Source organism: Myotis yumanensis, unplaced genomic scaffold, assembly GCF_028538775.1.
Source record: "Myotis yumanensis isolate MYYU_CA2020_CCGP unplaced genomic scaffold, mMyoYum1.0.hap1 SCAF_10, whole genome shotgun sequence".
Classification (NCBI taxonomy): domain Eukaryota; kingdom Metazoa; phylum Chordata; class Mammalia; order Chiroptera; family Vespertilionidae; genus Myotis; species Myotis yumanensis.
The window spans coordinates 33,299,034-33,325,350 of NW_027223761.1; the positions used below are offsets into that span (position 1 = coordinate 33,299,034).

The following is a 26,317-nucleotide window of genomic DNA, read 5'->3' on the forward strand; positions in this document are numbered from 1 at the left end:
TGTCTGACTGCCCATTTAGGCCCGATCCCACACCAGGCAGTCGGACATCCCTCAAGGGGTCCCAGATTGGAGAGGGTGCAGGCTGGGCTGAGGGACATACCCTCCCAACCCCTACCCCCGTGCACGAATTTTGTACACTGGGCCTCTAGTTCTTATATAATTTTGTTTTCTTGTCTTATTGCATTGGTTAGGAACTCCATTATAGTGTTGAATAAACATAGTAATAAAGGCTGTTCTTTATTTTATTTTATTAATCCTCACCCAAGGATATTTTTCCCCATTGATCTTTTTTAGAGAGTAGGAGGGAAGGAGGTGGGAGGGAGAGAGTAAGGGAAGGGGGGAGAGAGAGAAAGAGAAAGAGAGAGAGAGGCATCAATGTGAGAGAGACACATTGACTGGGTTGCCTCCTGCATGTGCCCAGTCTGGGGCCGGGGATTGAAACTGCAAGCGACTGCAAGCGAGGTAGGTGCCCTTGATTGGGAATCGAACCTGAGACCCTTCTGTGGGCAGGCTGACACTGTAACCACTGAGCAAAGTGGCCAGAGCTCTTGTTTGTTATTTTAAAGAGTTTCGCTGTTAAAAAAAAAAGTTGTTTGCTATAGGTTTTTAGTTCCCTTTTAGTCCTGCTATTAATTTTTGAAGTAAATGTGATTTTCTCATGTTTTTCCTGTATCTTGGGATCATATTGTTTTCCTTTTTATCTGTTCATATGGTGAGTTATACTGTAATTTTTCAAAAATATTTATATGTCTTTGTATTCCTGAATTCCTGGAATACACTGGTCAAAATGTATTTTCTTGTTTATTGTTGAATTCTGTTTGCTAATATTTATTTATGGACTTTTAATTTTTTTGCATCTATGTTATTTAAGTTGGCCTATGATTTTCATTTTTCATAATGTTCTTGTTTAGTTTTGGTATCTAGGTTGTACTAGCTCTGAGTTTGGGGGTATTTCCTCCTTTTCTGTTCTTTGCAAGAATTTGTGTAGTAGTGGAACTACCTGCCCCTGAAACTGTAGTAGATCTGGTTTTTACAGCTCTGGACCTGGTTTTTATGTATGTGTGGCAAGGTTCTTTTGTTTCTTAATTTTTCCTCTTTTATTGGTCCTAGGACTATGCAGGCTTTCTAATTATTCTATCCCTAAATAAGGGTGAACTCAAATGAGACTAGGGAGTACTTATACATAAGAAAACACAGAAAAGGCAGAAGTTCAGGAATGAGTCAGAATTTCAATTAGAGACTGAACTTTGGGCCAGCAGCAAGCTGAGGGGTTGGTGGTGGAAAGGGAGCTACATCTGGGGCTTTCCTCATTAAGAAGGATCCCTCCAAACAGGCTGAAGTGGTCGCAGGTGGGCTAATGCAGTCTTAGTGGAGAGAGAGCCCCTTGCTTGCCCTACTCCCACTCAGTCCTGAATGACCAAACAAATGCGCACTAGCAGTGCCTAAGACAGGGCGGAAATAACACACAACAGATTTGGCTCCGCCCCCACCCTGTGCAGGTTTTTCAGCTATTTTGACACTTTTTGACCATTTTTCAGAGTAAACATAAGAATGAGGGACTTTAATGCCATCCTTGTAGATTTTCCTGCACCATCCTGCCACCCTTCCATGAAGGGACATTTATTTAGAAAACCTAAAATTTGCTGCCAACAGTCAGGCTAATAGCAGGAGAAATGGTATGGACATTCTCAAAGGTTTTACAATATTGACTTACTTACAGTCCGTTTATCTTTTATCATTATGTTGCTTAAGTTACTACGAAGATTAATTCACATTTCTAAGTTTTCCCATCTTTTAACATCATACTTCTTTTTACAACTGGTTGTCAGGGTCTTGAAAAACGAATTTTAAAATACATTTAAATTATTTGGTATTTTTATTATTCCCAACTGATGCTATTTTATATAAACTGACAGTATTTGTAATACCTTTCATGAAAGTTCCTTCCCTGTGCTTTTTTATCTTAAGCCATTCTTAGCTAGTGTTTTTCACACCTTTCTGAAAGCAGCAAAAAACTGATTAAGGGGAATCTCTGGGCCAACCTGAGGTTTAACTTTGAAATACTCCTGAGTTGCTACAGGAAAAACTTTCTACTGCTTTTATTTTGTTTCTAGATTAAAATTAGCTAAATGAGCAAGTAGTAAATGGGAGTTGCTTAAAGAAGTCTATTTAACATTTTTGACTTGATTAATTTACAGTCTCAGTGTCAATTGACCTCTTTTTGGTAGAGAGCATGTGACTCTAGACCAGTGGTTCTCAACCTTCTGGCCCTTTAAATACAGTTCCTCATGTTGTGACCCAACCATAAAATTATTTTCGTTGCTACTTCATAACTGTAATGTTGCTACTGTTATGAATTGTAATGTAAATATCTGATATGCAGGATGGTCTTAGGCGACCCCTGTGAAAGGGTTGTTCAACCGCCAAAGGGGTCGCAACCCACAGGTTGAGAACCGCTGCTCTAGACAAACATGCAGCCACTCTAGGTGTATTGCTGCTTAAGAAAACTGCTGTAAAATAATCTGTTAGTACATGGGAAAAAAGATCTTGCTCTCGTGTGGTTTTCAGGGTACCAGAGGTTTGGTTGCTTGTGTTTCACTCAATTGCTTTCTGTTCATGAATAGGCTCACACCATGCATCACAACTTTGCAGACTCACTGCAAAGGAAATAGCAAGAGGTAAAATGACCTCAAGTGAATGTGGCTTTTTGTGGGTGGGCAGTGTTACAACTAAATAAACAAATTGTGTAGGAAGATCTTTATTTAACTCATCTTTATGTTCTTCTCACACTGACTTTTTTGGTGAACCACTCCTTATTCTTAAAACATTTTTATACTGATTAAGTTCATTGTAAATAAGTAGCATATTTACAATTAGTTATTTAGTTTTTTCATAACCTTATTTTACCATTTTTCTGGTAAGTTCTGTTTTTCTTTTGGGCTGACAGTTTACTTCTGAGTATCTTTATAAGAGAGATCTGTAGGAAGAATGGCATTAACCCTCTTTTATCTTGTCATGTTAAATTCTTTTACATCTGCTTTTTTTTTTTTTTAAATATATTTTATTGATTTTTTAACAGAGAGGAAGGGAGAGAGATAGAGAGTTAGAACATCGATGAGAGAGAAACATTGACCAGCTGCCTCCTGCACATCTCCCACTGGAGATGTGCCCGCAACCCAAGTACATGCCCTTGACCAGAATCGAACCCGGGACCCTTCAGTCCACAGGCCGACGCTCTATCCACTGAGCCAAACCGGTTTCGGCTTACATCTGCTTTTGCTAGTTTATCATGCAAGTTTCTGTTGTTTTGATCACACAATTGTTTTGTACTCAGAAAAATAAAAGTGATATTTATATCTCTCTACCATAAATCTTTTGGGTGGGTAGAATCATGGCCTTTTTTTCAGTTGAGCATTGAGTATGAGACATTATGATGATACGTTAAAGAAGTCCTTCATTATGTATGGTAATCTTGAAGTTATTTGTACTCTTAGAAGGCAGAAGGGAGTCTGGATATTTTATGTCTATGTTCATTGTAATATAGGCCATATTCACATACCTAGGAAATTACCTGCTTGCCAGCTTATAGTCAGTGTGAGGATTGACTAAGTGTGGAGAAGGATTTGAGGTCTGGACATTTTAGAGACAATACATTTATTTTGTTTTCTGAAGGTAGCTCACAGTGTAATGATGGTAGTGGTTTGGGACACAGAATCTAACCAGACTGCTTGGAATCAATCTCCATTTCACCGCTGATTGCCGTGTAGCTTTCAATAATAAGAATATCTACCTACTTCATGGACTAATTGAGAAGTTTCAGTGAATTGATATGTGTAAAGCACTTAGTGCAGCGGTTCTCAACCTGTGGGTCGCGACCCCTTTGGGGGTCGAACGACCCTTTCACAGGGGTCTCCTAAGACCATCGGAAAACATATATAATTACATATTGTTTTTGTGATTAATCACTATGCTTTAATTATGTTCAATTTGTAACAATGAAAATACGTCCTGCATATCAGATATTTGCATTACGATTCATAAAAGTAGCAAAATTATAGTTATGAAGTAGCAATGAAAATAATTTTTTGGTTGGGGGTCACCACAACATGAGGAACTGTATTAAAGGGTCGTGGCATTAGGAAGGTTGGGAACCACTGATTTAGTGCCTGGCACATAGTAAAACTTGATGGAGATATTGTTGTCAAGTCAATAAGCGTGACTCAAGGTGGGCTGATATACACTGAGTGGCCAGATTATTATGACCACCCCATCAGCACTTCGTTGGGCCACCTTTTGCCTTCAATACTGCGGCGATTCTTCTTGGCATTGACTCCACGAGATGTTGAAAGGTGATGCGAGGAATCTGACACCATGCCTGATGAGTAGCACTGTCCAGTTCTGTGAGATTTGATGGTCGTGGAACCAGCTGCCTGATGGCTCTTTTAACTTCGTCCCACAAATGCTCAATTGGATTGAGATCTGGTGATTGTGGGGGCCACCTAAGCAAGGTAAAGACTCCCTCATGTTCTTGAAACCATTCCTACACAATACGAGCACCGTGGCATGGCGCATTGTCTTGTTGGAAGAAGCCATCTCCATTGGGATACGCCATCAACATGATAGGATGAACTTGATCAGCAATGATACTTAGGTATGTTGTGCTATTCAGACGTTTATAATGGTCTGGCCCTCTAGCAACTTCAGCGCAAAATTATAGCTAATTTGCCTACAAACGTCAGGTGGTCATAATAATCTGGCCACCGGTGTATGTTTCTCTGAAGGCGTTTTGAAAAAATAAAATGTCTGTGCTTGCATCATCTTTACTGTATACTGTCTGTCTTCCTTGGGAAACATGTCTTCTGTCTTAGCTGCTTCACGGCCCAGCTAAGCTGAGCTTCCTGCTGGAGTGACCACAGCAGGGAAGCTTGTCCTAGAAGACCACATGAGTGCCTCACTTGACTGGGTACAGGAGTTCTGCTGTAAAAGAAGAGTTTTGCGCCCTAGCTGGTTTTGCTCAGTGGATAGAGCATTGGCCTGCGGACTAAAGGGTCCCGGGTTCAATTCCAGTCAAGGGCACATGCCCGGGTTGCGGGCTCAACCACTAGTAGGGGGCGTGCAGGAGGCAGCCGATCAATGATTCTCTCATCGCTGATGTTTCTATCTCTCCCTTCCTTTCTGAAATCAATAAAAATATATTTGAAAAAGAGAAGGGTTTTGCTTTTCTTATAAGGGCACCTACCCGAACAGGTGCCACCTCATCCTTGGGTACTCTAATGTTAAAAGAAGTGAATGTCCAAATAAAATTTATTGGGGTCGTGATTCATTTGTTCAACAAATCATTCTCTAAGTTTTATGTGTGTGGCCTTAAGTTTCTAAAGACAAGGCTTTCCTGTGCTAAAAGAAGAGCTTTCATACTAACCGAAGGGAAAAACATGAAAACGATTGCTTTGTTCTTTCTGCTATCTCTGAAAATGACGTAAATGTCGTTTATTTTATGATTGTCCCCTTTGTACACTTAAAAGTTTTGCTGTGATTTGTTTTGTAGAGAAAGATCAAGAGGAAAAACTGATAAGTCCTCTCATCTTCTAAGTTTCTTGTTGATTAAAAGCTACATTTCTTAGAAGTAAAGAAATTACCTATGAATTTTGTTTCCCAAAGGAGTTAGTGAAATGTCACTATGAATTTATGTTGGCTTAAAATTTTTTTTTGTTTATTTTTTTATTATGTAAGGCCTGTCTTACATTTTGTAAATAAATTTGTTCCTGGCAAGATATGTAAATTTCGAATTCTATTTCCTATTGACGTAAAGGATTAAGAACCTGTGGAATTGTTTAGCCCTCTTACCCCCTTAAATACCTATTGAGAGAGCAAAGTCAAACAGTAGAACCATCATATCTGTGCTCCCATAGTCCCTTATGCTAAACCTACTCTAGTACTTAACCACTTGGAAACTATAGTATCTTACCTATTCTAAGACACCTTGAAAATTTTTCTTATTTTAATCTTTGTAATTAGAATCATCTTCCAATTGATGGCATCCTAGAGTCAACAGGAGATGGTATTCCTTTTTTTCTCTGGCCTCCTACATGACAGTGAGTAGACTTCTTGAGAGCAAGAACTGATATTCATTTATTTTTGTTATCTCCAGGGTCTGGTTTGCATTTAGAGCCCTGCTTTTACTGAATTACAGTGTAACAGTTTTTAGGATCATCTCAGTAAGTATAAGTTGAAATGAGAGTTTCATTAAGACACTTTTGCAGGGTGAGGCATAGAAAAACAGGGCCTGCAATGCTGATAGGTAGTTAAATGCTACTTCTACTTCCCCTTCTTTGTACCCCTTCTCTCTTTCTCTTTTGATTGATTCTCTTAATCTTTTGATTGATACATCCCTCACAGACAAAGCATTACTTTACCTGAATTTGTTGCTTTTAGCAGATGCCAGAGAAGTGAAAGAGTAAGAATGCTGTATTCTCATTTATGGTATGCTCTTATGTTTTGAGCATCCTTTGGATATTGCACTGTGCCATAGTCACTTATATTATGTAAATGAGGAACAGGTGTAAGTGTGTTTAGGGACATAGTGTTTAGTATATAGCGATGGAAGAAAGGCCAGACTTCCTGCTCAAGGCTTCTGCTTTATAAGAGAATTTTCTTCTGAGTTACTATTTGTTGTTATTTTTATTAGTTTACAATTATCAATTTTATTTATAAACTAGTGGCCCAGTGCATGAATTCGTGCACATTGAAAGGAAATTAGGATAAATATTTTAATATCACTATTCACCCTTTCTCTGTAATAGAAGTGTCAACCAAATTCATGATAGACAGTAACAGATCGAAACGCATGCAATTGGCGCCAGCTTTATATGTGTTGTGCATGTGTGAGTCAACTTAGCCTTTTATATATGTAGAATAAACTTGCTTAATTAGACCTGCTTTCTGATTTAGCTAAACTTTTTCCAGCCCAGTGAAGCACTTCAACTTATCTTTCAGGTTATTGTCAGCAACACAGCAGTAAATATCAACACGAAGCAGATTATTATTGTAGATCACGAAGGGAGAACAAAGGGTAAAATATTTAGCTGCAGCAGTGTTTGACTATACTCTGCGCAGTGAGAAAACCTGAAGTCATTTTCAAGGTCCATCATTTCTTCTTTTCAGTCGGGTCAAGTTTCTAAATTTCTAAATCTCTGCTGGCTAATGAAAAGCAAATAGGATTCTACCGAGTCTCCTATCTACCTATTCCAGGACTTCTGTGAGGATCAAATGAGATGAGGCATGGGAAAACGCTTCATAGACATTTGGTTAAAGTGTAAAATGTTTCCACCTGGCTATAAAGCAAATCATGTTCCTGGGCGGAAGAAACTGCAAGGAGGCTAGTCGCTAGGGAGAGGAAGCCAGGTGTTGCTATGTGATGTCATTACCTGGACAGACACTTAGCATATTAGCCTTTTATATATACACAGACTAGAGGCCTGATGCACGAAATTCGTGCAAGGGTAGGCCTTCGCAGCTCCAGCTGCCTCCCAACCCTGGCTGCTGGGGCCCTCGTGGCCCCAGCTGCCTCGCGGTCCCGCCCCCTGCCTGCACCCATCTTGGCCTGGCGCTGCCCGTGTCTGTCGCCACACACCCTCAGTTCCCCGGTTCCGTGGAGCCCCCTGTTCATTTGCCCCTCAGAGGGTGGCCTGGGCCTCCCTCTTTGGGGCGATCGCAGAGCTTCCCCCCATGGATCACCCCTCCGGTCAGTGACCTGGGCCTCCCTCTGTGGGGTGATTATGGGGCAATGGCCCTCCACCAATCGCATTGCACCTGCCTTGGCTGGCCTGGCGCCAGTGTGTGTCATAGCGTGGCTGTCCGGACGGTCATTCTGCTGTTCGGCCGTTTGGTCAATTTGCATATTACACTTTTATTATTATAGATAGTTCTGTGATTATGAGACTTTGGGTTTGCATAACCTTATCACAATAAATCAAATGTTTGCTTGGAAAGGTGGAGTAGATCTAGTCTCTCTTTATCTTGCTCCTGAGTACCATAATTATCATTCTTGTGAATCTAGATGTAATCTTAGTGCTAGAAGAAACTGCTTAGTGGCTTTAGTTGTTTTCCTTAAGTTACAGGTGGGTGGTTAGAAAAGTCTTATCTAGGATCCATTCATTAGAAATGACTGCCATGTAAGTTGCTTTTGTTTGTTTCTTTAATCCTCACCTGGTGCTATGTTTTTATTGATTTTTTTTTTTTAAAGAGAGGAAGGCGGGGAGAGAGAGAGAGAGAAAGAAAGAAACGTTGATGTGAGAGGGAAACATCAATCAGGAGTACATGCTGTGACCGGGGATTGAACCTGCAACCTACGTATGTGTCCTGACCGGGAATCAAATCCATAATCTTCTTGATGTACAGGACGATGCTCCAACCATCTGAGTCACCCTGCCGGGTCATGTAAATTCTCTTAATACACTTTATATTGTGAGTTTTAGATATATAGATAAAGCAGTTTCCATATACTTGGTACCCAGTTTCCTTATTAACATCTGACATTGTATGGTACATTTGTTCTAATTAATGAACCACTTACTATAATATTGGTGCATTATTATTCACTAAACTCCCTACTTATTCAGGTTTCCATAATTTTTACCTAATATTTTTTTGTTCTGGGATCTCATCATGATACCACATTATATTTAGTTGTCATGTCTCCTTAGGCTCCTCTTGGCTCACTTTCTTGTTTTTGGTGGCCCTGACCATTTTGAGGAATACTTGTCAGATATTCGTAGAATGCCCATCTATTGGACTTTGCCTGTTTTACTCATGACTGGACTGGGATTATGGATTTTAGAAGGAAGACCACAGAGGTCAAGTGCCATTTTCATCACATCACATCTAGGGCACAAAACTATCATGATTTATGACTGTGGATGTTGACCTTGATCAACTGAGTGAGGTAGTGTTTGGTTTCTCCACTGTAAAGTTACTACTTTCCTTGCCACCTCCTCCCCATATGGTATTCTTTGGAAGGAAGTCATTATGTGCAATAGAGTTGCTTTGCAATTTTGTATAAATATTTAAATGGCAGAACAATTTAAATATGTACCCGGAGTTAGTGAAATATTTGCTTTTAATAAACTATCACTGTGTAGAACGTTAAGAAATGTGCCTACGTTTAGAGATTTGTTTTGGCAAAATTTTTCAAGTTTTTAAAATTTCTTAGTGCTTCAACCTTTTTTATTATGTGGCAGCTGTTAGATGTTCCTCTTTACCTAATTCTTGTTCTATCTATTTGATACTTATTTTTGAGAACATAAACTGAAAGGGACATGTAGGAGATCATTAGTCAAAAACTTGAGTAATTAAAAAAAATATTTTGATCATCGTCTGTTGCTTTTCTGCACTTAAAAATGTTCCTAAAATTGAGGGCTTAGTTGATATGTAAATTATGATTAGAGACCAGAACAGTTTAGGACCCAAAATGATCAAGGGAAAGCACCTTGTCGGAAACCCCCATGACAATAAACCTCTCCTTGTAGTTCCCATTTGTGTGTTTCAATTATAAGGCTTATGTTAAAATTAGATCATAATTTCCATTGTAGACTCTCAATTTCATGGTTGTGTAACTGCCATATAAACTTGATTGTAAACAGAGGCCTTTAATGATGGGCTTTATTCGAGCAATTTAAGAAAGGGGTATTCAGCTCCAAGGGTAGAAAATGTATGCCTAATTTTACATTTAAGTTAAATTGTAAAGAGAGGCTTTGATTTTAAGGTGAGTTGAGCCTGGTTGATGTGACTTAATGGTTGAATGGAGACATATGAACCAGGAGGTCACAGTTCGATTCTCTGTCAGGGCACATGCCTGGGTTGTGGGCTCAAGCCCCTGTAGGGGGCGTGCAGGAGTCAGCCAATCAACAATTCTCTCTCATCATTGATGTTTCTAACTTTCTCCCTCTCCCTTCCTCTCTGAAATCAATAAAAAAAATATTTTTAAAGGTGGGCTTGAAAATATTTTTCTTACAATTTTCTGTTTTCTGCGATGAGATGTATTATTTCATGATAAGAAAAAAAACTAAAAAATAAAATTAACTTGTTAAAGCCTTGAGACTTATTATCTTTTAAAACAAATAATTATTTTGACTTCTTTCCAAAAACTACTAGAATCTTAGAACCAATTTAAATCCATTTACCTTTTTTTATTTTTTGTTTTGTTGACTAACTGAGTCTCTCTAGTTCAAAGAATGAAATTCACTTCATGTATCTATGAATTACCTTTGCGGTAAATTGTAGTGCTGGTATTGTGAAGACTGTTCAGTATTTGAGTTCCAGTAGTTAGTGAGAAGAACAAAAATTCTGTTTTGTCATACACTCTTTTTGGGCTTATAAACTGCAGAAAATAATTAGAAGAATGAGGAGTTCAAATTTTATAGGTGAGTGTATTCATTTCCTAGGTCTGCTGTAACAAATTACCACAAACTTCAGAGCTTTAAACAACAGCATTTTTTTTCTCCCACAATTCTGGAGGCCAGAACCCTGGAATCGAGTTGTTGAGAGGGTTGGTTCTCCCTGGAAGCTTTGAGGGAGAATGGGTTCCATGTGTCTTTCAGTTTCTAGTGATTGTTGGCAGCCTATGCATTCGTTGGCTTTCACTCCCATCTCTGCCTCCGGCTTCATATGCCCCCCCCCCCCCCCCCCGCCCCCCGTCGGGGTCTTCTCTCAAATCTCCCACTCTTTTCTCTTATAACAGTCATTGGATTTAAGTCCAGGATGATCTCATCTGGAGACCCTTAACTTAATTGCATTTACAAGGATCCTCTTTTTAAATAAGGTCACATTCGTGGGTAGCAGGGGTTAAGAGTTAGACATACCTTTTTGGGTGCCACAGTTAAGCCCACTAAAGTTAGTAAACTGCTTTCTGAATTTGCTAATAAGCACTGTAAAAGTATTTTTACTAAATGGAATAATAGTTATAGACTCTGACAATATGCATGTAAATGTGATTCAGAATTTAGTTGCATGTTTACTTTCTCTTCATGTGGTTTGCAATTGATGTGGCATTCTTCTACTGTGAAATTAGTCTGTACTCATATAGACAAGCTATAATTTGTGACTTTAAATGGTGTGAGCAAAGTCTTAAACTCTATGAACATATGCCACTTAGTTCTTGAATTTTTAAACCTACATACATGGGTATTTTTCTAAGATGAATGTTTATATGGTTCCCTTTGATATGAATCATGTTTGTCTCTACTTGAAAGAGTTTAAATTTATCCAGTGATCTGGTATCTGATTTTCATTTATATGCCACCAGGAGGGATTTTATGGAAACCACTGAGAATTGCTGGGTGGATAAATGAGGTTAAATAATTAGAAGAAAGAAGGTTGGTCCTTGGTGTGAATAGACAGAGCCACTTTCTGAGAAGTACCGGCCTGGCCTTCTGGGATGTGGTTGGGAAAAGCTCCGGTGAGGAGAGCATTCTCTCCTTTTCTCCAATTTTGAGATGAAGGTCAGGAGGAATTTAGTTCTTATTGTTACTAGGATAAAATAACAGTGATATAGGCTAAGTAAAGATGGGTTGTTTTTTAAAATTTAGTTGAGCTTTAGACCCATAACTATAATATTTAATAATACAATTTTCTAAAACAAGAAGCCCCTTACCTCCACTCATTCTCCATCCACACTAGTCTGTTTTGGGTTTTTGGTAGTGCTTATTTCAAACATTATCATCTTTATTCTGCTTGTGTAGGTATTGTCTCCTCTGCTAAAGTATAAGTTCCAGAAGTGCTAGAACCATGTCAGTTTTATGCTCATTCAGGACTATAGTTCCTAAGTAGTAAGCACTTAAAATATATTTGTTGAATGAACGAATTTAATATAGGGTGAGGCAAAAGTAGGTTTATAGTTGTATGTGAAACAGTTTATTCTTGTATTATTATTTAGTAATTATTATATTTTCCATATGAACAACTGTAAACCTACTTTTGCCCTATCCTGTATGTTATGGATACTTTTGAAATCCATAGATAGAGACTTATTTCATCCCTTTAATGGTTGTTTATTAATCTTTTATGCATATAGCATATTCATTTAATCATTATCTGTTACAGACATTTAGGTTATTAATAATTTTTCACAGTAACAAACAAAGCTGCCTGGACAGCTTGTATGTGTGTGTGCATATGTAACTTTTGTAGATAGCAATGTTAATTTCCTTAATTTATAGTTACATTCTTACAAAATAAGCACATTTCAAAATGTATTATTGAAATAATTTTAAGTATAATTGACCTACATTTTCCTAAGTACAGTTTAAAATGTTTTAATTTTTTTCCTCCTTGAATCAATGGAAATTTCCTGCCACAATATCTTAAGGGGGATTGTAAGCAGTGGTGAGCAGTGTGTGTGAGCAGTGTGTACGTACACACACACACACACACACACACACACACACACACTGCTTTGATTGCCTCTGTGGGAAGGATCTTGGCTAATCTCTGTGAAAGGAAGTGTCAGAACCCTTCTGTCCATCACATGGCAAGACTGGGAAAGGAAAGCAACAGCCAATGTAGAAGATTAGAATATTAAATTCTAGTGGTTTTCATTTCATATTATCCAAAGTCCTCCCATGGCCTATAAGGCACTCTGCTTGCCTCTCTCAAAACATTTTACTGCTTGTTCTGCTGTGGCCGTACTGGCCTCCTTGCTGTTCCTCAGATGTGTTACCCACACTCTCACCTTGCTGTCTTTAACTTCATGTTCACTTTGCCCAGAATGATCTTCCTTTACATAACAACATGGCTCACTCCCTCAATTGACCTTGGATTCTCTTCTCAAATGCCACATTGTCCGTGAAGCCTTCTGTGGCCATTGTTTGTCATATCTTCCCCTCTAGCTCCTGCGCTGACAACCCCCTTTATTTTTCTTCAGAGTTCGCATCACCTCTGGTATATTATGTTTATTTGCTGATGGTCAGTCTTCCAAAAAACCGCAAGCCCAGTGAGAGGTGGGATTCCATCCTCAGCTCCTGACTCAGCATAGGTGCTCAGTTAGCATTTATAGGTTGAGTGGGTTAGTGAGTGAACCTAAGGAAGGAGATTCATGTGGAAGAATGTGGGCTATTTCCTTTATTTCCAGTTTTGCTTCTACGGACCATCTCTGCTCTAGAAGAGGTGAGAAGTGAAAATGGGGTCTAGGATATTCATAGGTAGCAGTGTATAGAGGGAAAGAAAACGAAAAAGGAAGTATCCAGGCTCTGGGGAGCAAAAGTTACAGCTAGAAGTGAGTTGGTCAGCAACTTGCTTATGGGACAGCCTTTGTTTCTAAGTTTGGAAAGGAAGAGAACCAATTTGCAAAGGCCCATTTTGAGCTTAACAGTGTAGTGGTACTTTACAATGTCACTTAATCTTCACAATAGTCTTTAAATAAGAATCATTATGGCCATCTTATAGGTCAGGAAATTGATATTTAAAAGGTTAAATAATCTTCCTAAGATCTCATAGCAATTAAGTGAGATATCTAGGTTTGACTGACTCCAAAATCCATGCTTTTTCTTACACTTCATAATACTTGAAGGGGGATTCTACGTATATTAATAATTTGCATTTTATACGATGGTGTAAAAATTTCAGAAAAGTTTCATGTATCTTATTTGCTCCTTGTGACAAATTTGTGAAAGTGGCTACCAACTCAACTTTACAGGTAATAGAACTTGACATCAGTGTTGTGATTTGCTGCAAATTTGATAGCTAGGAAGTAGGAGCTACGGCTTTCATCAATCCTTCCTGTCTTAAAATCTGATATTCTTTTCTTTATACCACATACTTAAAGAAATTCTTGAGAGTGCCTGCACATTATGTTTGACACACTGTAGGAGCTAAATATATCACAATAAAATTAGAGAGCTAGAATCTTTTAAGAGATCTTAAAAGATGGTAGTCGGCACCAATTCAAATGCCAACAGGAGCTGGTTTATAGCAACAGAAGTCCATCCCTGATCCCTGATTGGTCAACTTAGAGCTGCTCTGATTGGTCAGAGTTGTGCAGAAAACCTCAGTCCTATTGGTTGTAATAGGACTCCTGGAACTACTTTATATGGTTGGCTCAGTTGGCAGAAACACAGTGCAGGCAGGCAGTTCAGCAGCATTGAGCCAGGCAGCCTAGCAGTCCAGCGGCAGGCAGTTCAGCACAGAGGCATCCTCTGTGAAGTGCAGTTTGTGTTAGAGGCCACTGTGCAGAAATGGCTGCTAGGCTCTGCTTTTTTAAAAATTATTTGAGTCCAGATGGCCACCAGGAGCCCTTTTTAGTCGTTGGGTATCCTTTTTTTCCTTTCAGGGTTCATAGGAGAAAATTCCTCATGTACAGCCAAAACCAAGAAAGGGGGTGACTCACCCAGGAGCACTCATTTAGTTGTAGAACTGGGACTAGAACTTATATTTCCTCATGCTCCTTTTATTACTAAAGAGTTTCTATTTAATCTGTGTAGGTCTTTCCCCTCGGTTCCCTCTTTCATTCATAGGTTTCAGCTTTCAAAACCTACAAAAATATTTTCCTCCCACTCAGGTCTCCCAGCAACCCAGTTCTTTCCACAGGTAATTGAGGTTAGTTTCTTGTATGTCTTTCCAGAGACATTTTATACACATAAAGGAAATACGTAAACTGTGTGTATTTATTTAACAACGTATCTTGTAGATTACTCTATATTAGTACAGGAAGTCTTTTTTTTTATGGCTTCATTCATATTGAATGAATGTTTCATAATTTAACCACTCATTTACTGAAGGACAGTTAACGTTGTTTCCAGTCTTTTAAATTAAAAACAGTTGCATAATGAATTACACATGTCATTTCTTATAGGCACAGATGTATTGGTAGGATAAATTTCTAGAAATAACATTGTTAGGTCAAAGAGAATATTTCTGTACATATTTTTTATAATGCCATACTTAGACCTTTATTTATTTATTTTCTCCTTTCCATTTATTTTCTGAATGGAAGTCAGAGGGAGGGAAGGAGGGAGGGAGGGAGGGAGGGAGAGAGAGAGAGAAACATCGTCACGAGAGTGAAACATTGATCAGCTTCCTCTTGCACACTCCCCACTAGGGATTGAGCCCGCAACCCCGGCATGTGCCTTGACTGGAATTGAACTGAACCTTTTGGTGCATGGGATGACGCCCAGCCAATTGAGCCACACTGGCCAGGGTAGACCTTTATTCATAATGTAGAAATGGAGTGTTTTCACTTTGAATGAAATTACTTTTGTCTTTTTAATTGACAGTGGCAGTTTATAACTTTAAAAATAACTTATTTTAAGAGTAACAGAATTTCTCTTTTAAACTGGTATATGCTATATGCTTTTATGTTAATATGGAAGGTTAAAGAAAGTATAATGGAAGCAGTATTGCTTTGGAGTCAGACCTGAATTTGGATTCCAGTTCCACCAACCTACTGACTTTTGCCCTTTGGGTAGGTCATTTAAACATTGAGCTTCAATAATCTCATTGTAAAATGGGAATAGTAATACCAACCTGACAAAGTGAGTTGTTTAGAACTACTCTATGTCATTGATTCTAAGAAACACATTCCCCCCCCCCCCTACATTTTAGTATCTCTGACATTGAAATGCTTTATAATCGAAGACAAGTCCTAATTGTTTTGGCTTTTATTCTTTCTTGGCACATAAAACAATAATGGTCTGACAATTGATGGCATTTTAGATTTGATGAAGTAGCGTGATTCCACATACTGGCACAAGTGGACTGTGCTAGGGCATGATATAGGTGGAGGAGTGAAGTGTGATGGGGCAAGTTCAGGGTTGAGGTAGGGGGTGGATGGGTGTTAGAGGAGTGGGTAGAGCGGTGGTGTTTTGTTTTAGGCAAGTGGTCAGAATAGCAGATCCACCACATAGTGGGTGGATAGTACAACTGCTTGGTGAAGCACGGGAACAAACGTTACCCACAAACTTGGGTATATGGAAGTTGGAATTATGGCAAATTGTTTGTGGACAACAGGACTTTAGCTCAGGGCTGAGATTTTGGAACTGTGTACTAATTTGTGTCAGGAAGACTTTAATGACTGTGGAGAAGATATTTGCAAATCATGTATCTGAAGGGATTTGTATACAGGATATATGAAGAACTCTCACACTCAACAATAAAAAGACAACCCAACTTAAAAGTGGGCAAAGATTTGAACAGACATTTCTCCAGAGAAGGTGTAAAATGGCCAATAAGCATGTGAGAAGATGACCAGCAACCCATTAGGGAAATGCCAATCAAAACTGCAAAGAGATATTACCTTACACCCACTAGGATAGCTAGGGTAAAAAAGACAGATATTAGTAACAAGTTTTGGTGAGGATATTGAGAAATCCTCAAACACTGCTGATGGGGATGTAAAATGGTGCAGCCCCTTTGGAAAACTCTGGAAGTTCCCCAGAAAGTTAAACATAGTTTTACCATGTGATCTAGCAATTCCACTTCTATGTATATATCCAAAGAAAATGAAAACATGTTTACACAAAGAGGTGTACATGAATCTTCATCACAGCACTGTTAATAGCCAAAATGAAAAAAATAAACCCTCAAATGTCCATCACCCAGTAAATGGATAAATATAGTATATCCATATGGTGCATCTCATAGAAAGGAATGAGAATTGAAATACTGATACATGCTACAACATGAATGAACATACAAACAAAAACAATGAGGCTCTGGTTCTAGGAATGACCTGTGTTTGTAGATTATCAGCATAAGGGTTCAGAGTCGAAGAAGCCAAATTATAAGAGCTGGAACACCTGTTGTTTGGAAAAATCCTTGAGAAGAGGGAGGAGAAGTGGTGATATTGAAGTTTGGGAATAAAACAGAAGCAGTTATCAGCATTGCCAAGGTCAGACGAATAACAAAGCTAACAATGGTGAGGCTCTGAATGTTGGCTTGTAATGATTGAAATTGCTTCCTGCCTGAAGTAGGTATTGGCCCTGAGGTCTGCGTGGTTGGGCTGAGCCTGCAGAGAGGACCTCGGGGACTCCAGTGTGGGGAAGCACCCTGATATGGAGAGGAAGGGTACACAGATAGGACCCAGGTTAAGCCTGGACATTGAGTACCCATAGAGGTCAGGGTCTATGTCAGTGGTTCTCAACCTTCTGGCCCTTTAAATACAGTTCCTCATGTTGTGACCCAACCATAAAATTATTTTCGTTGCTACTTCATAACTGTAATGTTGCTACTGTAATGAATCGTAATGTAAATATCTGATATGCAGGATGGTCTTAGGCAACCCCTGTGAAAGGGTCGTTCGACCACCAAAGGGGTCACGACCCACAGGTTGAGAACCGCTGGTCTATGTTTTCATCTAGAGCAGTGGTTCTCAACCTTCCTAATGCAGCGACCCTTTAATACAGTTCCTCATGTTGTGGTGATCCCCAATTTCATTGTTACAAATTGAACATAATTAAAGCATAGTGATGAATCACAAAAACAATATGTAATTATATATGTGTTTTCCGATGGTCTTAGGCGACCCCTGTGAAAGGGTCGTTCGACCCCCAAAGGGGTCACGACCCACAGGTTGAGAACCGCTGATCTAAAGGGTCCCACAGAGGCAAGCATTTTTATTGTTGAAGCATCTGTGGTCCACGAGAGGTGGAGGTAAGGAAGGCTAACTTAACTAAGGTAATAGTGCCCGATGGAAAGGATGGGTTGGATATGGAAATTCCCTAGGAGTGCAAAGTTCAAGTCAAGGCAGGAGCCGAAAGACACAAATCAAAAACGACCTGTGCCTTGGTGTGAAAAAAGGAGTGTCATGGGATTTACTCAAATTTCCCATGGGAATGGCAGGAGATGTTTATTGAATGTCTACATATCATACATAGACCCTCTCTGTTTATCTATTACTCTGTGCCAATTATCATTATGCTTTGAAAAAATTGTTTTCTTATCCTTAAAACATATAGGCTTTGTGTTACATGTTGTAATAAGACTAATAATTGGGAGATGAAAGCAAACTAATAACAATTAAGGTCAAGCAAGGGAAATAAACTTCATGCTGCATGATGTAGGCCACTGGCGTATTGTTGCTTAATGGTTTCTAAATATGCCATCTCTGAAGGATAAATACGCAGTGATGTATTTTCTTACCTGCAAATGGCTTGTATATAGGAATAGTGGCTGCAGCCATGGCAGCTTCCGTTTCCTCATGTTGACAGTTTTCAAAAATCACTCTGCTGGTATTATGAACTAAACATTTTTGTAGTATTGTGGAGGAAGGGGAAAGAGGAAAACCTTTCTTTTCTTCTGAAAGGACAAAAGCTTTGAAGAATAAGCTGAAGCTCCCTTTGGGGAGCCGACATGAAATGGTGGTTGAGTCCTGAATAATTTTCCCTTCACAGTCTGAAGTGTTTCTTTTCCTTTCTCACCTGTGCTGAAAATGTTACTAAAGATTCATTTTGGTTTTGAATGTTGCTTTTTAGAATAGCAGGTGTGGGCATGAAGGGCCAGGGTGATCTTTCTTAGACTGCAGCGGGCTCTAATTTGGACTGATAATTTTTCACCTTGTGTCTCTGGTGAGATTAGCTCTCTTGAGGGAACTGTTAGTTTTCATTTGAGAGTGGAACAGCGGGGTGAGAGGTAAGTGGCTTTGTACCTAGACTGTTTTCAGAACAGGGCTAAAGTCTAAGAGTGTAGTGGGCAGTTGGGGCATAATGAGGAGGCTAGGGTAGGTGTAGGTTAGGGCTGGCTCTGTACTCTGGGAAAGGAAGTGAAATCCTCTTCCCAGTTCTTTTTAGGGTCAAATGATTCTGCTTCAGAGGTTTGGACTCAGGGTTAATACTGGCTCAGCACCATATTTCAATGGTAGTTTGTGGTCTGGCTATGGAGCTAAACAGATTATTCTCTGGGGGAGTGAGTACCAAATAACTGACTTAGAAACAAACTTTTGTAACAGGACTAGTTTGTAAGTTGACTTTGTACTGTGCTTTTGCTTGCTGCATACCAGGCCCATTGATTTGCAACCAAATACTTTCTACATGAGGTGTACATATCCCTGAGATTGCCCAGAAGTCACATGGAGGCCTGAGTTTTGCTAAAAAGAAACTAAAAGGATTACTGGGCTTAGTGTAGCCTTTATTATTCTGCATTTGAGTTCTGGAGGATACATTATGAAGATCTCTGTAATTAATTATACACGTTAGATTAAATGAAATACTAATTTCAGTCAGAAAAAAAGTATTTAAGTGAAGGAATATTAAGCACATTGGAAACATTTGACATAAAAATAAGAGAGGGTATTGCAGGGAACAAAGGTTCTCTGTGACTTGACAGCTGCTGTTCAGAAGTGACACCAGGAAGAGCCGGGCTCGGGCTCCCAGCTGCCTGAGGTTGCTGCAGTCTTCTCGAGTGTTACCAGAGGAATTTGTGCTGCTCTTGTTTTAGCAAATAGAGGCCACCGGTGGCTAACCAGGTCCCTCCTGTGCTCTGGGAAATTAATCCTTAACTCCCTGTTGCGATCTTTATAATATTGGAGTTTCCAGCAGTCAGTATTTTGAGGGTCTGTGTACAAGGTACATTGCTTAACTCCCTTGCAAGGAAGTTCCAAAAAGTATGAGATAGACCTTGGATACATCAAATCTACTTGGACGTATATAACTGGATTTTCACTAGAACTCTAACCTTTTTTAGTTTCTCTTGAAGCCCCAAAGGCTGAGAATAAAGTAATAGTTGCCAACCCTCATATTCCAAGGACATGCATGGAATATGACCTTAAATTGGTTTTGCACATTTAGCCCATACCTTATCTCCAGGAAATAACAGTGTGGAGAGTTAAGGGGTCTGAGATGAAGATTTCAGGAAAGAGCTGTTAGTATGCGGTGTGCTTTTTGTCCTTCTCCACCGTCGCACATAGCGGAGAGGAGATGGTGCTTTTCTTAATCCCCTTCATTGAAGCCAGATGATGGGGAAGGCACTAACAGAATTATTCTGAGAACTTCACCTGTATCCTCTTGTTTGGGGAGAATAAGGATTCAAATGCGAATCAATAGCAGAGCAGAGAGAAAAAAAGAGGGTTGTGCAGGGTGGGGCAAGAGTAGGTTTGCAGTTGTGAACACATGAAAGTTTGTTCTTGTATTATTATTTATTAATGATTGCATTTTTTTCCCTATGAGCATCTGTAAACCTATTCTTGCCCCACCCTGGAGTTAGCCACCTGAACGTCAAAAAACAGCAGTTTTTCCCAGAGCTTCTGGATGGAACCAGCGGAAAGCTTCTGAAAGGGGCGCTGAGCATGGCCACCTGGAGATGATGTAGCCCAGGAGGAGAGGTGCCCATGAAACCCCACGGACTGAGAATGGGAGGTGTAAACAGCCTCATTTAAGTCCTGGGATTGCACAGGGCGGGTTCCACACAGGGACTCTTCCAGGAAACCCACAGGCCCTCGTGAGAGAGCATGGACATCAGGTTTCATTGGTGCAGCCTTTCCAACCCCTCCTACTCTCCCCACTCCAGCTCTCTGAAGGAGCCACAGACAACCTTGTTGTAAAAATTAATCAGGAAAATATTGTATGTATCACATAATAAAATGTAATGTTATAAACTGCTTACCACATGTTAAATGCTAAATAAAGGATGACTGCTCTTCTTGTAATTGAAGATACTTCCTTTTTTTTAATGGATGTAATGGAGGAGGGAATGGAGATGAGTTTGAGAGTCATTTAACTTTCGAAAGGCAGAATAAGTGAAGCAGAAGGAGCTTTGGCCAAAGAGCCTGCAAACTTTGATTTTAGTGCTGGATCTGCCAGCGATTTGCTGTTTTAAGTGCTAGGGAAGTCACGTTACCTCTGACAGAAATCTGTGCCCCCATGGAGTTTATATTGTTGGAGTGGGGGAAAGGATGGATGGTAAAAGTAAAAAATATATAAAGAAAACTGGAAAATATTCTGACCAAGAAAAAAATTTTTAGGCTTCTAGGCAATTTGGTTTTGAATACAATGAGGTGAAAGCTCAGTTGAAAAGCATCCTTTCATCCCTTGATTTGACCCTTTCTATAGTACTTCGGTGCTACCACCAGATTGAAAAAAATAAATTTCATATGAAAATTGGCAAATATATGCAAAAGTAGAGAGAATAGTAAAATATACTCTCATATACACATTACCCAGATTCAGTAGTTAGCAATGTTTTTCTACATGGTTTCAACTATTTCCTTCCCCTGCTCTCTTCTTTCCCCCTCCCCTTTCTGACCCCATGTTTCTAGAGGACTGCAGGACTCCTGAGGATGGTGCTGTGCTCAGAAATGCTCTGTCACTGGTTTAAACTCATCAGTGGCCTGGTCGGTCTAGCCTTCTGTCCTTTTTAAATACAAGGGTAGTGGACTTAACCAGTGTGGTGGCTTCACTGAGTTCCCAGCCTCTACCTACCTGTCCCAGGACATAGACCAGGCACCGCTCTGTGGCAGTGCTTGGGAACTACACTTTCATCAGTAGCTTGGCGGCAGGAGAAAGTGGGTTGTCACTCTTGCCCACTGAATGCAGAAGTAGTATCATTTTCATTCCTTCCCTTCCCCCTTCTTTTCTTTCCTAAGGCAGCTTCTTTGAATGGGAAGATAGTGAGTTGGCCAAGCAATCTAGTGGCATATAATCGAATATTCCTGCTATCACAGCGTTAACACTTTTGCATTATTAAGGGCTTCCCCAGATTTTATCTGGGGAAATAGATCTCCCTGTCTGAATGGGCTAGCTTCCCTAATCCTAACTTTGCTCCACGCCTCCTAACATCCTTAAAGAGACTTAAGTCCATTTGCCCTTCTTACTACCTGGAAGGCATCCTGCCCTTTGGAAGGAGCACTTCCTTTCTTTCTGGCTAGGATCCTTCTCCATGCATCCTTTCCTGTGATACCAAGAAAACACATATTTCCGCCCACCCCCCCCTTTTACCCCCTTCACTGTGTTTTTCTGGACTCTTTAGTCCAATTCTTTCCTGCCCTTGCCTGAACCTCTACTATCTTCCACAGTGCAATACCATACTCCAGTTTTCCTTGCTTTCTGCTACAGAATATCCTTTCTGGACTGTGGTAGGTAACATTTCAACTTCAGTAGACAGACTGTTTTCTTTTCTGGCAAATTGCAGGGGCTCTGTGTTTATAGGTGAATGTATACATAGTTCCTGTGCATTAGGCACTGCAGTATTAACCCCTTAAATTTTGTTGCATTCTGAACAAGCATGGTATTGGCATTTCATGCTGTTTCTGTACTTTGGCCAGTACATTTAACACTCCTTATTCTCCTCTAATCACAGCACAATTACTGCATGTTGTGCAAAAAGCAGTGGGCTCTGAAAGTAGGGACTTTGTCCCTGTGATGCTCCATAAATAATTGTTGAGCAAATGAATGAGAGCAAGAGCAATTGACTGAAGGATTTCAAGTAGTGAAAAATAAGTCTGAATGGTGAATAACACAGATCAAACTAGAAGGCTTTGCATACTGTGTAAACAAAGTACTGAATCATATAAGCAACAAAGGCACCATTTAATCCAACCATTAATTTATGCAATTTAGAAAGGTATCATTTGTATCGTGCAAAAAAGTATACATACCTTAAATGTACAGCTTGATGAATTTTTACATACGTATATATTTGGCAGTTACAGCTCAGATCCAGAAAATATTTCCAGAATCCCAGGTGGGGTGAGGGTAGCTTTTATTTTTGGTTCACAACATTTTGAATACCAAGTCCCATGGTTGGTCTGTGGTATAACTAGGATTGGAATTATTACAGTTGTTCTTGGGATTAGCAAGTCTATAGACTTGAATAAAAACACTAGTTCATACCATCTAACCATGTGACAAAAATAATATTATGGTTAATGTTTATGAACCATCAGCATGCCTTGGCACTTTATATGCATGACTTCATTTTACCGGTTCCACCAGGTTTTGTCGCTGTCCTATTTTATAGATGCTAAAGGTTAGAAAGGTAAAGTCATTTGCCTCCAGTTCCACAGCTAGCAAATTGAGTTAGACTTCAATCCAGGACTGCCCTTCATCAGAGCCTGATTTCTTGTTGGTGATCAAATATCTGGTACCCAAGTTTAAACAACAAAAATGTTATGTCTTTATGGTGGGAGGTGATGATTCTGTTTGTTACCTGCACATGATGAATGCCTGTTTTAGGCATATTCTGAGCTGTGGCTTATTAGAATTATGAAAGTTCCGGAAAGAGGGCCTCTGGTTTTGTGACAGCCATGTCCAGAGTGATGTTGTTACTGAACTCAAGGGGCTCGCCACTTGGGGTGTTCTGTTCAAGAATGAGATATAGTTGTCACAAGGTAGTTTGATTTACTTGCAGCAAGGAAAGGAAACAGGATTTATAGCCAAAGCTCTGTCTTGCCCAGATCTTGAGGCCCTTGATCTAACAGTGTTCCTTAGGATGGATCTCTATGAGACAAGAAGATGCTTTTCAGTAAGGATGACTCTTTAAAGTCTACATATATAGTAAGACGATGGGCTCTACAGACAACTTTTGAAAACAGGACACAATATAGATGAAATGTGGACCTAAATATCCGGAAACTCCAAAATTAGTTTGTCTTAAAAATTAATATGAATGGAATAAGTGCTTGCCAGTGTTAATAAAGTGGCAAACTTTTTACAACATTAAGATTGTTTCAGGAACTAAGACATCCAAAGAAAACATGAAACTTCCACAGCCACTAAATTTATTTTAATGGCCCTCAAAGTTGCTTAAACTACAAGTCTCCTAAAAGTGGTAATGTTTTAATTTGGTTTCACAATGCAAAAAGAACCCCTCTCATTGAAAGAACTCTAGCTATTATGCATGACCTGGACATTTGAAAAATATAGTTAATATTTGTCCATTATATTTTCAGACAAAGTGGGAACAACAGTGGGCACATTTTAGGGCATTTAGGCATAAGCTGGGAATACTCAAATGAAATTCAGGTTTGTGAGATGAAAGAATGGCAAGAGGTATCAGATTGCTGTGGAGAAACATGTTTCAGGAAACTAATCTTAAAAATATATAAACAGCGTGCTTTATCCCACTTGCTTGGCGAAAGGCTGCAGTTTTAAGTTGTTTAGAGTAGTCGGTACAAAGAATATTGTTGCCAGTTGTATTTACTTTCTGAAGAGGTGTGGGTGCCAAGAAGTGAGTTCAGGATTGTTTTGATATCTGTTTATTTTTAAATGGGGAATGGGGTAGTGATGGAAATGGCTTTCTACTCCAAGCTGCTCCTGTTGGTAAATGTTTCTTTTACAGACTTTGTTTAATAAATTATGCATTTAAGTGAAACCATCAATTGGGAAGTAGGATTATGGATACTGAATTCTATGGTTGAAGTTAACCCTAAAATATAACTGTGGCAGGTCTCCCTCAAAAATAAAATAAATATGTAAAGTCATGGTAGCAAGCAGATCATTGTTCTCACCCTTTCTACCCCGCCCTCCTCAAACCAGGGGTTTCTTCAGTGTCCTGTGCAGAGTGCCTGTGTCTGCGTAGCTTTTTGGAGTTTGCATAGGTCGCCATGCCCAGGGCTGTCACTTAAGAACGCTGTGTCCCTGGAGCCAAGCAGGTCCTGCTGCCAAGAACCTTTGCCTGAACAACGGCTGAACACCTCTGGCGTTGGTTCTTAGCGGTGAACTGCCTTCCTCCAAGTCATTCCCTCAGATTTTGTAATGAGCCAGTGGGAGGGGAGTGAAGGAGATAGCAGAACAGGGTGATGTCAGTGTCCTAGTTAGTGCTCTTCTGTAAGAATAGGCAACTAAGTCTCTCTCAGATTTTTGTGGTTGCTGTTGTTTCCTTGTTAAAAATCTTTAAAAAAAAACACACTGAAATATAATACACAGACATTTATTTGGTTCACTAAGACGCTTCCCTTCTGACTGCTACCTGAACTGTGCTTCCTGCTGGGGATGATTTCAGAGGATAACAATTGGGAGGCTTTGCTAACGGAAGAGGGAAATTGAAATTAAGATAACAACAAGAATATCAGTGAAAGAATAAGTTGAGATCCCCATAAATGAAAGAATCCCGAAGTCGTGTTTCTTATGATAATATTATTCAAGGCCGGTGAAAAGACTAAGACGAGGCATGAGAAAAGAAGCGGGACATGCAGTCTTCGAGGCCTCTCTTTTTGTTGTCTCCGTTTGTTTCAACTACTTTTTCTTAGGACTGATGCTTACAGTCGGGTTGCAGATAGACCTGAATTTTAATTTATTGTGTTTTCTTAGTTTTTCTTGATAGCTAGATTCTTAGGTGTATATATAAGTTAATTATGAGAACAACCTGCAGATGTTTTATGGTCTTCTTGCGTATTTCAGATATGACAATTCAGATACTTAATTTTTTTTTCTCCATTTGAAAGCTGCTTCATTTAATGGGGAATTGACATAGTAGCGATAAGCCTTAATACAATGAAAATATTTTGATTAATTCTGGATATGTGGGATTTGATAAAGTTACATTGGTACTTGTTTAGGCAGACATGAATTTTAAAACAAGGTAATTTTTCTTACAGTCCTATTTTGTGACGGATTATGATCCAACCATCGAGGATTCCTACACAAAGCAGTGCGTGATAGATGACAGAGCGGCCCGGCTAGATAGTAAGTAATCTTCCTTTATTTGATAGTTCATATATCCTATTTTTAAAAACTAAGCTCTGACGTTTTTCTAGGTTAAATATAATAGAAATATTAGATAATCTTACACATAAGCCTGTCTCTTTCTTACGTTTTAATTGATAAATCTGAACATTGGGTAATTTAAATATTCCTCAATAAATGTAAGGTAAAACAGCACCTGGATTGATCTTGTTGTGGGGAAACTAGTCCTATAACATTATAACTTGAAGTTGTGTTTATTGGGCTATTTGGGAAAAACATGTGAGGTTTTAGCTCTTTCTAGTGTTAGTTAAAAAATTTTTAGCTTCTATGGCCTAAAAAGGCTTTATTAGGCCATTGCTAGCAGGAAAAAAAAAAAAAGGCCAGTCTTGGGGCATGGAGCCTTCGCTACCAACAGCATGGCTGGGGGGGTGGGGGGGGGGAGGGGGAAGATAGCACGTCATCCAGAGTTTTGCAAGTGGTTAATACATTAGGTGTGGGGGAGAAAGATGTAAGTCATTCTGAAAAGGATTTCCATTGCCTATAGACCAAGGGGATGGGAGAAAGTGAAGCGGGCTAGTTCTGGGATAGGCCCAAGGAGTCCAAGGAAGAGGCGTCGGCTCCCGTGGGTTAGCGGTGGATAGCAGATTTGAAAATTCATGTGTAAATAAGAAGTGGGGCCCTAATTGGTTTGGCTCAGTGGTTAGAGCGTCGGTCTG

At 39.5% G+C, this 26,317-nt stretch overlaps 1 protein-coding gene across 1 annotated transcript in view; it reads left to right on the forward strand.

Annotated features, from left to right (window-relative positions):
- Window positions 1–26,317, forward strand: part of RRAS2 (RAS related 2) — a 78,268-nt gene that overhangs the window by 34,940 nt on the left and 17,011 nt on the right. Inside the window, exon 2 of the mRNA XM_070428269.1 lies at window positions 25,514–25,601. Within this exon, the coding sequence (XP_070284370.1) occupies window positions 25,514–25,601 (88 nt within the window). The remainder of the gene's footprint in view (window positions 1–25,513; window positions 25,602–26,317) is intronic.